This window comes from Helianthus annuus, chromosome 1 (genome assembly GCF_002127325.2).
Source record: "Helianthus annuus cultivar XRQ/B chromosome 1, HanXRQr2.0-SUNRISE, whole genome shotgun sequence".
Classification (NCBI taxonomy): Eukaryota; Viridiplantae; Streptophyta; class Magnoliopsida; order Asterales; family Asteraceae; genus Helianthus; species Helianthus annuus.
The window spans coordinates 131321178-131335190 of NC_035433.2; the positions used below are offsets into that span (position 1 = coordinate 131321178).

General features: G+C 35.6%; 1 protein-coding gene across 2 annotated transcripts; it reads left to right on the top strand.

Moving 5' to 3' along the window:
• The first annotated feature begins 1795 nt into the window (after positions 1-1795).
• On the top strand, positions 1796-6229 carry LOC110878317 (DAR GTPase 2, mitochondrial). Of its 2 annotated transcripts, none has more exons than XM_035974856.1 (8): positions 1796-2079; positions 2242-2346; positions 3851-3928; positions 4007-4163; positions 4343-4413; positions 4500-4596; positions 4676-4818; positions 5934-6207. In XM_035974856.1, the coding sequence occupies exons 1-8, from the start codon at positions 1912-1914 to the stop codon at positions 6018-6020; spliced, it is 906 nt and encodes a 301-aa protein (XP_035830749.1). In that variant the 5' UTR covers positions 1796-1911; the 3' UTR covers positions 6021-6207. The 2 variants fall into 2 exon arrangements, with proteins under 2 accessions (XP_035830749.1, XP_021982293.1); XM_022126601.1 differs by having other exon boundaries at positions 1801-2079; positions 5927-6229.
• Positions 6230-14013: the final 7784 nt, after the last annotated feature.

The following is a 14013-nucleotide window of genomic DNA, read 5'->3' on the forward strand; positions in this document are numbered from 1 at the left end:
TGAGACATAATACATAACAAACACTAAGCCATTAACTATAATACAATTAGCATTAGCAACTTGGGATGAATAGTATTTGCCTTTAACTTTTTTTTTTTAGTATTTTTTATACTTTTATCTTCCAACTTTCAATATTGACACTTACAACTCCTTCACTTCCTAAAAACTTCATTTTTTTCGGGAAATGAATAAGGTCAAATATAATACATTTTCGTGCTTATTTTTATCTACATTTTCAATTGGTCTATGTTTTGACGTAAATTATGTTCGGAAACGAGTCAGGTCAAATGTAATACGTTTTCATTAGATGATACAAATTCAAGTCACTTTACGTTTCAAGACCGCCACAACACGTTGTACCTTCATTCTTCCTTTGAATTTATTGTTGGGTATTATGTGCATACACTTTTACAACATATATTTCCGTGCTTTTCATATATATAGTTGTTAAGTGCTTTTTTTCTACATTTAAATTTTATAAACAACCAACCGTAACACGCAACTAAAAAAAGCGTTATCCCGTCGTCGGGTATAACTGCTATAAGTAAATAGATCAAAATATCAGACCTACTCACGTTTACACACTTCACCTCGTTTTTTTTTTTCTTTCTGAATAAGTATATTCATGATCACATAATTTCTCCTCTTTTGGTTTTGGGAGGGTAAATGACTTTTCTTGAAGGTTCTTTCATGGGCTTGTATATGTCCAAGTCCTATGTATAGTGAGAAGTTATTCGATTGAACGCAATGATTGATTAGCATTTTTAGTCTATTTTTGTTTGAGCTAAACGTTTTTTTTTTTTTTTTTTTTTTTTTTTTTGAACGTCCAACATAAGAATCGCCGGGTACTCCGTACGCGGCACCCATTGGCCGAAAGGTAGCCCGCGGCAGCCCAACCTGCACGCACGGAGACCCTAGCCCACCATGCCACCAGTTCCGGGGAAAACCCGACCCTGCACCTGCCCGAGGGCACGACAATGCAAAGCCGGTAAAACCCGGGTGGATCAGGAATCGAACTCGAGACCTTTCAGTCAGGAGTCTTCCTTCATTTCCATAACCACTGAGCCAAAGCCCAGGGTTAAACGTTTTTGTTTTTATCTACTTGACTTCGTTTGAGCTAAACATTTTTGTTTTTATCTAGTTGACTCGTTAGAGACGAGAGTAGGTTAAGGACTCAAGTCAACCCATTTACCTGTAAATGAATCAAAGATAGCCTACGTGACACGAAGGGAAAGAACATGATATTATTTTAGTTAGTTTATTGGTTTTGGTTTTCTATACCTAGTACAGGATTATGTGGGGTGGGTGGGGTTTAAATCTATATTTCATGAAATTATTAATCCAATCTGGCAGCTGTTGACATGAAAGCCAACTCATAATTGCTAGTTAAGTTGTTAACTACACAAAAGGGTTCTACCAACCGGAGCCCGGAGGTTGGAACTATTTATTCCAACTAAACACAAAAGCCACCTATAGTAGTTATTCTACAAAGGCTTCTAATTGTAAGAAGTGTAAGAAGGATTTATAGAGTAACAAATGTCCAATAACCTAAAACTAAACCCACTACATCACCACAAAAAACCTAAACACCCACCCCCACCCCACCACCAAAAAACCTAACCCCCCCCCCCCCCCGGGCAAAAAAAAAAAAAAAAAAACTATACCTCACCAAAAAACCTAACCCCCCCACCCCCCAAAAACCTAAAAAAAACCTAACCACCCCCCCCCCCCACCCCAAAACCTAAAAAAAAAAACTAAACACCCACCCCCACCCCCACCCAAAAACCTAAACCCAAAAACTAAAAAATTATTTTAGTTAGTGATATTATTTAACTTCAGCCCAACAGTCTAATATTTTATATAGAACACTATTTGAAACAAGGTTGGGCCCCTCTTTATACTAATCAAGCAATGGCGGGAACAACTAGTTTTGCTCAAAAATTGGGTAATTCTGTTAAGAAAGTGTCAGAGAACAAATCTTCAAGCTGGTGGTACAATCATCACATGCGTGCTGCATCTCGTGCCATTTCTCAGCGTATCCCGCTTGTTGATTTTGTGCTTGAAGTCAGAGACGCTAGGGTAATTTTTGTCCCCTTTCTTTATGCCTACCAACTGTTCGATGAAATGTCTCAAACAACTATCTTGGCTATGTTTTATTCTAAAATTGGTTAACCTTTTTTTTTTTGTCTATGTCTCCTATTTTCTGCAAGTTGTGTTGATAATTCTTGCATTATTTTTCAGGTTCCGGTGTCATCGGAATATGGGTCATTGAGATACTTCCCATCTTCATCCAGGAACATAATCATCCTGAACAAAATGGATCTCGCAAGTCACTCGAAAACAAAGGTGATGGTTTCTTTTAACAACAATTCAATATGAGTTTTGGGGTGGCAATCGTAACCCATTCTTCAAGAGATGAGTTGTATTTGCATGTGGGTTCATTTGGGTTGACTCAAATTTTAGAACGGGCCATTCGGGTCAACTCAAATGATCAACGGTGTTACGGGTCATTTGGGTCTACTCAAATTATGCAACGCGTCACTCTTATAAGACTTGGTAATTTAAAATGGGTCCACTTGTTAGTAGCCACCATCGCCAGTGGCGGATCCATGAAATTTTTCCAGTGGGTTCACTATTTTTAGATGCTCGAATTTCATAGAACCGGACATAAAAGTTTTCGGGTCGGGCAATTTTCATCACATTACTTGACAGTTCTCATTTGTGGTATGCAACACCATATTGCGGATAACAATAGAATAACATCCATTACCTAAAGCACATCTCAGTCATGTATTTATTTGAAGTAATGCAAAGGGCGAAAATATTAAGCGATAACATACCGAACTTTCTAACTTCAGAAAGTTTTATACATATGCATGTCAACCATAATATGCAATATTTCAATCTGTTCACTTAGAATTCTATGTACACAATAGGATTCTAAGAAAATGATGGCAAAACTCTCAAAAATCATCCAGCAAGCTTCATGCTCAAGCATAATAATGTTAACTGCATAAACTATGCATAATGACCAGACCAAGAATTTTGTCACATAATCACAACATGAACAAAAAAAATAGCGAAACCCAAATATTTAATACATTAACAAGTCGTTTGTATTCTACGATTTTTCCTTTCATTGAGTTGTGTCGACTGCAATTCAAATCCACATATACTCGAAAACAAAATGTAAGATATTGGATATCATCAGCCTTCTCAATTGAGTATCCCTAAGAAGGCCCGGTTTTTACGTGACAGTCCTCTCTACACATAAACAAAGCTTACCATTTAGATTCGCCGTTCAAGAAAAAAAACATTTAGATGTTTAATGAAATAAAATACCTTCAAAATGGTGGCAGCCGGAAGCGATGGCCTGGGTGGTGCACGGAGGTTTCAGACGAGGGGGACTGGGGAGTCGGACTGCACCTATTATGCGTGTTATGTTTGTTTGGAATTGGGGGGGGGGGGGGGGCTTGATTTGTTGATGGTATATGGAAGGCCTAATTTGGGTTTCAGCAACTAGAAAACTAATTTGGGTTTCATAAAAAAACACCTATGGGAAGGTTCAAACCCGAAACCGATTGTTTAGAAGTGAAAAGCTTTAACCATTCAGCCCTCATCGATTTTGTATATGGGTTCATACCACATTTTATTTATGGGTTCACCCTATATTTTTATAAAGGCTATCTATTAAAATTCGAAACCGAGTGGGTTCGTGTGAACCCGCCCCTCAAAGGTGGATCCACCCCTGACCATCGCCACCTTCAACCGACCCGTTTATATAAGATGAACAATTTTTTAAATCAGATTTTGAAGTTGCTTAGATTAAGTTATTTCTCATCTATTACAGGAATGGATGGCTTACTTTAAGGAGCAAAATTACATAACTTATGCTATCAATTCTCATAACAAGGACAATATCAAGGAGGTAATTAGGAACATATTTATTCTTTAATTGTCATTCTAAACGTCTAAACACACTTATTAATAATTCTTCGGTTTTTAGTTTTTGAACTTTCTTCAAGCTAAAATTAGAGACTTAAGAAGGAACATGCATTTGAGTAACACTCTCACAACTACAGTGATGCTGGTTGGAATTCCAAACGTTGGGAAATCTGCTTTTGCAAACTCTTTGCATCAAATAGGACGAGTTACCGCTGCAGGTAACTAAATTCATTAAGGCACACACACCACCACTACAAATTACAAAACAGCCCTTTACCAACATCCAAAACCGTCGCTAAAGGCCTTTGCGACAGTTATAAACATCTGTTATGTAGCAGTGCACATCAATTTGTGTTTGTGGTTGTTGTTGTTAACACTTGATATGTTTGTGTTGAAGAAAAGGGTAAGTTAAAACAAGCCAAAGTGAGTCCACATCCGGGGGAGACAAAAGATATTATAAGTTTAAAGGTCTAGATGTATAATCTTTGTTTACTTGTTTTTTCAGTGAGATATGTTTTGAAATGGCGACGCTTATTATATAATTTGAATTTCAGATCGCGAGTCATCCTAATGTATATATCTTGGACACCCCTGGAATTTTGCCTCCCGAGATTGCTGACGTTGAACGATCATCCAAATTGGCTTTAACTGGTATCGTTTTACTTCGTAGATTCTTAGGTATGTTTTTCCATTGAGTAGTTTCTTCAAAGGCTTGTTGTTGACGATGCAGGAGCTATTGCTGACTATCTGTTTGACCAGTCAGAGCTTGCTCAATATTTTCTCTCTATACTCAATCTCAGTCATGAATACAAGAAATGGGGAAAAATTTCAGAGTCAGACAAGGAGAATCAAATTATGAACGACCATACGCAGGTATAAAAAGACTCGAGTTTATAGCAATTTTCATCGTATGCCAGTCTAAGTTATTCGTCAACTTTAACATGTAGATGTGGCTTCTTTTAGTTTTTCTTGATAACCAGTGGGTGTTCAGAAACTGTTGGAACCAACCGAACCTACAGAACCAAAGCTAGTCGGCCGATTTGGCCGGCTTGAGATCTAAAAGTTCGGTTTTTATGGTTTGGCGGTTAACGGTTCGGTCTGGTTTGAAACTTGGAATCGGCGTTTAATCTTTATTATGTACTATAATCATGAACAATTTTTATTGCTTTAATTTTATAATACAGACTAATGATTTTGAAAAAAGAGAAAAAATATATTGGTTCGAACCACCAAAACCGCACCGTTAAGTTGTCTAACCGGTCAAACCACCCGGCTGGTTTGGTTTATCGTTTATCAAAACTATAGTTAGCAGTCCAGCCCAAAATTTTGGTGAACCGGACCGTGAACCCCTCTATATTGGACTAGGTCACTATAAAATGCAGTTTGCGCTAGACAGGTGGCCTTGAAGGGTTTAAATGCAAAACCAATGGAAGATGAATTCAAACATGAGAACTTTTCTGGAGGAATATTTTACTATTTTCGTTACTTATAAAGTTTAGGAGTTAAATGCCATTTTAGTCCCTGTGGTTTGGGCCATTTTGCCAGTTTAGTCCAAAGGTTTCATTTTTAACCTGTGGGTCCAAAAAGGTTTCACAGTTGCCATTTTAGTCCACTTGGTTAACTTCATCCATTTTTTCTGTTAACGAGAAGGCCAATTTGGTCATTTTGAATGTAATTCTGTTAACTAAAAGGGCAATTCAGCCATATAAAATGACCGAATTGGCCTTCTCGTCAACAGAAAAAATGGATGAAGTTAACCCAGTGGACTAAAATGGCAACTGTGAAACCTTTTTGGACCCACAGGTTAAAAATGAAACCTTTGGACTAAACTGGCAAAATGGCCCAAACCACAGGGACTAAAATGGCATTTAACTCTAAACTTTAGTTATGCATTAGAAAAATAAAACATCATGTATTGGAGAAGTTGAATTTTGTGATATTTTTTTTGTTTACAACTGAGACTCATGATACTTCAATGTAGGATTTAGTTGTTCAGGCTGTTCGTCGAGCTTTATTTGAGGAGATCTCAGCCTTTGATGGTAACCTGGAAGACGAGAATGATATGGTACAACTGATTGAAGCACAGTTTACAACCCTGAGAAAAGTTTTCAATGTAAATTCTGATTCGTTTGATACTGCTAATAACATAGTTGCTTCCAAGCTTGTTAATCTGTATCGTACGGGTAGACTTGGTCATTATACTTTGGATAGCCTACCAAGGACAAATTATTAGAATTTACATGGACCATTTATCATTATCTATGTATTTTATTTTTATTACATCTTCATCGTCGTCATCTTCTTCATCATCATCATCATCACATTGAGCTTTTGTTATTTTCTAGGTAATTTATTATTATTGTTACTATTGTCGCCACTGTTACTGCCCACCACCACCACTACTAATTCTTCTTAGAGAGATTAAAGCTAAAGCATCCTCGTAAATTTGACTTTACATTGGCTCGATAAACACTTGAAGAAAACTTGATCCCAGCATGCAATGACCATTTTCTCCTCGAGATCAGTTTCCTGGAAGACTCTTCGACAAATGAAACTACCTTCAACCACCACATTCGAACATGACCCCCTCCCCTGGAAGACCCTCCAACAAAGGTTTGAACTCATTCTAATGTCATGTTATAGAACCATGAACCATCCTCAGATCTTTGAAGACGAGCCATTTTGTCTCGCTTATGATCTTGGATCATTGATTTCATCTCACCTTGTACTCATTAGGGGACTCTCAACGACTAAGATATCGGATGTGGTGTGGGCACCTGTCATATACACCTTTAATAAACCGTTAAGGCACTCTCAAAGAATATCTTTTTGCACGGTCAATTATCCTTTGACGAAGAATATCTTGTTACCACCTCAAAGCTCGATGTTAGTAAACACTCTTAACCAATTAGGTGTTTAAAGATGACATAATTGATGCCTATGGTTGAGTTGAAATGGTCATGTAATTAGTAAAAATGATCACAGTACTCAATAGATCATACAAACTAGAAATGGGTTGAATATTGGGTGCCATGAAGACTATGATCTTCATGAAAAAGGCATAGTGAACGAAGATTCTGACATATGTGAATTGAGAACTTTAATCATCACAAGATGTTCGATGAAAAATATAAGCTTGTATGCTATACCGTGGTTAAGAATAACTTGCATATTGAACGCTTAGAAACCGTGGTTAAGAATATCCTACATATTGAACACTTGATAATCATCATATATTGAGAATAGTGATTCTCACTAGTCACTACATAGTGGAAAAAAGTTGAGATACATGTGCATGAAACATGATTACGTAAGTCACTAAGTGTTTGCTAAATCAAATCATAAATTTGTCATATGAACAAAATTTAGATTTCGAAGACTCAGATGATCATCAGACTTAGTAAATCTCACCAATAGCAAAGCAGCTAACGTAGGGTCTGAGGAGGGTAAGATGTAGACAGTCTTACCTCTACCCCAAATGAATAAAGAGGCTGCTTCGAGTGAGACCCCTCGGCTCGATAGTAGTTTCGCATCAAGCCTTGGACATAAGGCACATAACACTCAGCAATCGAGACAAAGGCTGATTAGTGCATGTACCCTTTTGTCTTTCGGCTATCAACGCCGCCATATGATGCATGATTAACCACTCGCCGCTTTTAATGTTATTTTTCACGAAATTAGTAAATTAACGTTAAAATTAGTGCAATTTCACTTTTTCCCCCGAGGGCCCACACATATATACATTATATGTGCACACCACAAGTGGAGCGTCGAAGAATCAGATCAAAACTGTAAACAAGCTTAGAAGTCGAAAACGCTTGCTTGTATACATGGTAAATAAATAGTTTCATTTGAGTGTGTCCAATGAATCATGAAGGATATTATCGAATTATAAACAGCTTTAGGATTTCAATGTAAGTGTCGTCGTTGTCCATAACTATAACAAGGCAACGCAAGCAGAGCCGTTCCAACGTTTTTGGAGACCCTAAGCGAAACACAAAGTGGAGACCCTTTAAATTTGTATAAAATTTTTTTTCAAAAAAAGGTATGCAAACAACAAAAAAAATATAAACTAAAAGCCCTCTTCCTTTACCCGTACTTAAGACCCGAAAAATTATAAACTAAGAAGTTTCAAATGAAAATCAAAATTAATAGATGTTGCAAAATAATAGTTTTAATTTTAATATCTAATCCAAATCTATATACAAAACACAAAATAATAGTTTCAATAGCAAATCAAAATAAAGAAGTTTCGACAGCAAATCAAAATCACAAACACTAAAAATTAAAATCGCAAAACTGAATTATTTTTTAGGGCTGAGCAATCATCACTATATATACACAACACAAGATTAGTAGATGTTGCAAAATAATAGTCGTTACTCTGTTTTGAGACTTGCAAATCTGCAATTGAGATAGATAGTTGAGACATCGAAGCAATTATTAGTTTTTTTTTTTTTTTTTTTTTGAACAACAAAAGACTTTTTATTCATTTCTAACAACCATCTGTATACATCGCTATCTCTAGTGAGCACTAGAACAACCAAATTCACCTAACAAAAAATAGAAACAAACCATACAAACTCACCCTACATATGCAAACATTAAATGCGTGTTGAGGGCAATCATATTTCACATCGATAACTCAACAAATGCCGCAAGATATATGAGGGTAATCATCCGATCCCAATTTTGGGATACACGTGCGTGCGTTGAGGGTTGGAGGCCGCAAGAAAGGTTTCCCTTTTTTACAAATAGAGCTGTTAATATTTGGGCCTTACACTTTGTTTATATAGGCCAAAACTAATATAGTATATGAAACAAAATATAAATTCTGAGGCCCTTGATTTTGGAGGCCCTAGGCCTTTGCCTAGAGTCATAAGCCCTTAGGGCCGGCTCTGAACGCAAGCTTACAATGAAATAGAGACTTACGATTTGCCTTTGATATATGGGGGCCGTAGACAAAGTTCTATATAATGTTCTTAATTGTTTTTCAAGTGTTTGAGCTATGTATACGAGTTTAAAAATTTAATGTGTGCATTTAACTTGCTAACGTGTGTGTGGTGAACGCTTCTTAAGCCACTAAAAAACGTGAACCAAGACTAGGGGGGTGTTTGGGTTAGCTTATTTAAGTTAAAAAGGACTTTTTGTGAGAAGGACTTATTAACTTATGACTTTTTGAGAAGGACTTTTTAAAAAAGTGTTTGGGTTAGCTTATGAGCCAATAAGTCAATAAGTAGTTTTTTTAAAATGTGTTTGGTTTAACTTATTCATGTAAAATGACCAAAAAGGGCATCCTTTAAAATGTGTTTGGTTTAGCTTATTTAATTTTTTTTTCTCTCTTGCATATTGAAAAACAACTTCATGAAACATATAAGATAAAATTTACTGAACGCCGATAAACATTAGTTAATATAGACATGCTAAACAAACATACATACTAAATAAATTAGACATCAGATCTGTTGTGTCGCTGGTAAAGAAACAAATTTCATTTGATGGTTAAGCAACTACTGGAACAAAATAGACATTTGCGGTGTAATTGCATAAAAGGAATTCCATCGACATTCAGTTTTACCATTTGCGGAACAAATTTTACTACTGGAACAAATTTCATTTGATGGTTAAGCAACTACTGGAACAAAATAATGGAACATAATAATTAAACATGCTACACAAACATACATGCTAAACAAATTTCATGACTATTAAACAAAATAGACATCAAAATAGACATCAAATCTGCATCAGCAACTACTAATTAACACTTACTAATCTTCAAAACAAACAGATCAAATCGAAGAAAGACAAATAAAAGGACCTGAAGTCGCTGGAAGAAGAAGGGCCGCCCCGTGGAAGAAGAAGGACCTGATGTCGCTGGTAAGCTGCTGTGTCGATTGCTTGATGTTTGTTGGTAGATATAGGGCAGATGTAAGAGTGGTAGATAATGGAGTAATTGAAGCTTAATGAGAACAGATTTAATGATGTAGTTAAAGAAATTGAAGATAATGACGAATGGGGATGTTGGCGCAGATGAACAGAAATTCCATCGACATTCAATTTTACCATTTGCGGATGAACAGCTGTATGAACCTGGTGTAATTGCTGGTGTAATTGCTGGAATAAATCGAGATTAACGAAGGAGGATGTTGGCGCAGATGAACAGAGATTCCATCGACATTCAATTTTACCATTTGCGGATGAACAGATGTATGAACCTGTGGTGTAACTGGGTAGTTGGAGAGGATGAATGTTTGTGGCAGAAGGTAGTTGCGAAGGGCCATAATGGGAAATTTGTACATAAAAGAACTTTTAGGGCTTGAGAAGTTAGTAACCGTGACTTCTCAAAAAGCTACTTCTCAAGGGAAAACCAAAAGTCATTTTAAAAGGCCTTCTCTATTTGCCAAACACTATATAACCAACTTATTAACTTATAAAAGTCAATAAGTTAAAAGTCATGGGAAAATAAGGAATGCCAAACACCCACTAGAACATTGGGATGGATTCGATGTATTTACTTTAAAGCTTGTTGTTGTAAATAAGAACTTATAAAACTTCTTTTGAACCATGTTTTGATTATTTAGAAGTTTAAAAACCAATCGTGGAATGCAGTAAATAAATAAAGTTGTTAATGGTATAAAATGATTAAAAAAATACAAGGGTTACAAGTTGCTGTAAGATTAAATATATTACGTATTAATATTTAATCTATAGCCATCATAATCATTTACATTATAGAGATCAAAATATATTAGAACCTATTAAGATAATTAGTTGGTAATTGTTGATGGACCATATTACCCTTATTAACTAATTAGGGTTTCCTCCTGGGTGCTTATATAAGGAGACTAATATAGAGGTTTCAAGGTTAGACAACTTGATTACTCTCATAACATCAATCAACCTCTCTCTCCTAACCGATACCCTTTTCGGTTCTCTAAGTTCCCATCATCAGCAAGCACCCTAAGGAGGAACCAGATCACGATGACAAGCATGTCGAACTCCATTGCTGGATTCTCCAACGCACTAACTGGATTAACAGGTATGTTTTAATGTTTTCCATTATGCCAAAAACAGAACTGATCCAACATGTGGTATCAGAGCGTATGTTGATCAGTCGGTTCTGTTTTTGTATCCGTAAATCTGGATTAACAGGAAAACAGCTTTGAAAACCATTAAAATCCGTTTTCTGTCATCCGAGATGCCATTTCGGATCATTACGGATCCATTACGGATCATCACAGATCCATTACGGATCATCACGGATGAATTCAGATGATTACGGATATGGGTTTCATCATCTCGAATGCATTCCGGATCATTACGGATGTATCTCAGATCATTACGGATCATTACGGATGTTTTCGGATCTGAGGTTTCATCATTACGGATCATTTCGGATGTGGAGTTTCATCATTACGGAGCATCACTGATCATTACGGACGATTTCGGATCTAAGTTTCATCATCACGGATCATCACTGGTCATTACGGATGATTTCGGATCATTACCGATGCATTTCGGATGAATGTTTGAATTTTCTTATTTAGGGTTCATCATGAGTTCTTGATTAAATTTGAAAATTCCCTTACTTTTGGAATGAATTTAGGATTATTGGGTGTTTATTCCTGTTTTGATTTATTTTATCTAATTAGAATTTTCGAAATCTATTATTTTATTAATGGATATAATTTTTCGAAATAAACAGATAAATACAATGGATATTTAAACAAGAAACTTAATCCCATAATCCCTAAGATTTCGGATTTGAACCTTATCAATTGATAACTGCTTAAATTAGGGATTTTGTAGCTTGTGGAACACATTACGGATAGGCATTACGGATGAGCATCTGTTTCATCCATTACGGATCATTGACTGCCTGATCATTTCGGACCATCTCGGACTTAGTGTCACGGATCATTTCGGACTAAGCATCACCATTTCAGATGAATCCAAGACATAATTCATTAGAAATCATTCGTCTTGGACACATCCGAAATCATCCGAAATCATCTGAGATCATCCGAAATCATGAGTGTTCATAAAATTTCAAGACTTATTTGAAATCCTATTACTTTATTAAGCAGTTAATATGAACTAAATTTAGCTCGGGGCTCCGCCCGAACCCCATGCGGGGGCACATTGTTTCCCTGCAACCCCAGCGAACTCACCGCGGAGTTCGATCCGCGCTAACGGGTGGTTTGCTATTAAATGATTGGTTTTTGTAATTACTTAGTTAATTTATGAGGATCAAATAATGTTTTACAAAACCAAAATGGCTTTACTTGAATGAGCTTCTGATGTATCATTTCTGGCCAAAGCTGACTTGATGCATCTACTTATCATCCAAGTATTACGAAAGATATGTTGTGTGTGCATCATAAGCATGAATGTCTTAATTTCTGGCCAAAGCTGATTTAATTCATTCATAGATGGCATACTCAACAAGTGCATAACTAAAGTGATTGTCTCAATTTCTGGCCAAAGCTGATTTGTTACAACCACTTTGCACATATGCTTAAATGATTACACTTCTGGCCAAAGCTGTTTTGTCTTCGTTTAAGTAGAACTTTAAGTAGTCTATTATTTTGATGTTAGTAATAGACATATCACAACCTCTTCACATAATGATCCTTATATTAATGATCCTCAATTAATTTTTTATGATCATTTCGTCTGCCTTATTCTTAGTACCCATTATTTTACTCACTATAATTTTCTTCTATAAGTCTATATCTAATCCACTCTAATTCTTGAATCTAAAATGTTTTGCTTTATTTAAAGTTTCTATAAGAATTAGCTCTTAAAATTAAATCCTTGATTATCTCTTAAGACACGATAATTCTATTGCTCTCTTCTGATAAAGCACTACAGAAGAAAAGTAGAGCATGATGATTAGGATAAATCGAATATGATGTCTCTTATGATAATCAAGAATAAGTGCTATCACTAAAAGGTTATTCCAGATTAAGTCTTTCCTAAGACTAATCTATAATTGTGGAATAATCACTAGAACTCCTAAGGTGCATGTCTTCATTTAAGATTATAAATCATAAAGCTAAGTGGTATATGTGAATACATAACAATGTACAATACCATGACCCATAAGGTTAAGGGCTTACGCATGGAAATGAGTACATTTTTCCAGTACATTACATACTAAGATTTTCACTTGTACAATTGATGCCTTATAAATCAGCTATAACACTCAAAAATACCAAAGTATAACGAGTGTGTTGATAAGCAACATATGTACATAGAAATAAATGTTTGAAACTGGAAAGTAAGATGTTATTCACCTTACAACCACTAAAACCTTAAGAGAGGATTATCCTAAGGTCCATAGACAAATTACAAGTGCTAATCCCAACGTTAAGGTTCTTCAAGGGAAAAATCTCACTGCATAATTATGTCATTAGACTAGGCATAAGCAACGAGACTATCCATTATTCTAAAGAACAGTTGGATAAATTAATTAGATAGTAACTTCCTAATGATATTTAAGTCTGATAATTTTTTAATATTCCAATTAACACATGATTAGTTGACTCTAGTTCCATACGTTTCCTTACCAGAACTCGACAAATAACTAACACGAGAGTTAGTGACAAAAATTAAATGTTAAGGCTATAAGAGCCATAATAAGCAGTTTTCAAACAACGCTTTTCGATACCTTATATATTCTGAGTAATCAGAATATAGTATCATAATTAAGCAATGTTATGAAGGTTGTGAGGTTTGCATAGTCAACATAAAGTCACACTTATCTTAAACTCTCCTCTTATTTGTTCTAAATATCTGGATAGAAACATTACTAAGATGAAACTAGATGATACCTTATTTTTTTCACAACTTTTGTCATCATGCTAATGAGAATTTGACAAAAGGAGAATGAGACTTATAAATTCATCCATTAGAACCAAAATTCATGAGAAATCATAACATGGTTAATGAGGATGATTTTTTCATCTAATCTCAGTTTAAGTGATTTTAAATCATGACGTTAAAGCCCTAAAATATGACTTGGCTTAAGGAATAAGCATGGGTCCATCATAAGTCATTCAT

Coding starts and splice junctions, on each gene's coding strand:
- LOC110878317 (XM_022126601.1), top strand. CDS start 1,912: ATGGCGGGAACAACTAGTTTTGCTCAAAAATTGGGTAATTCTGTTAAG. Junction 4,414..4,499: donor AAGATATTATAAGTTTAAAG/GTCTAGATGTAT, acceptor TTTGAATTTCAG/ATCGCGAGTCATCCTAATGT. Junction 4,819..5,926: donor TTATGAACGACCATACGCAG/GTATAAAAAGAC, acceptor ACTTCAATGTAG/GATTTAGTTGTTCAGGCTGT.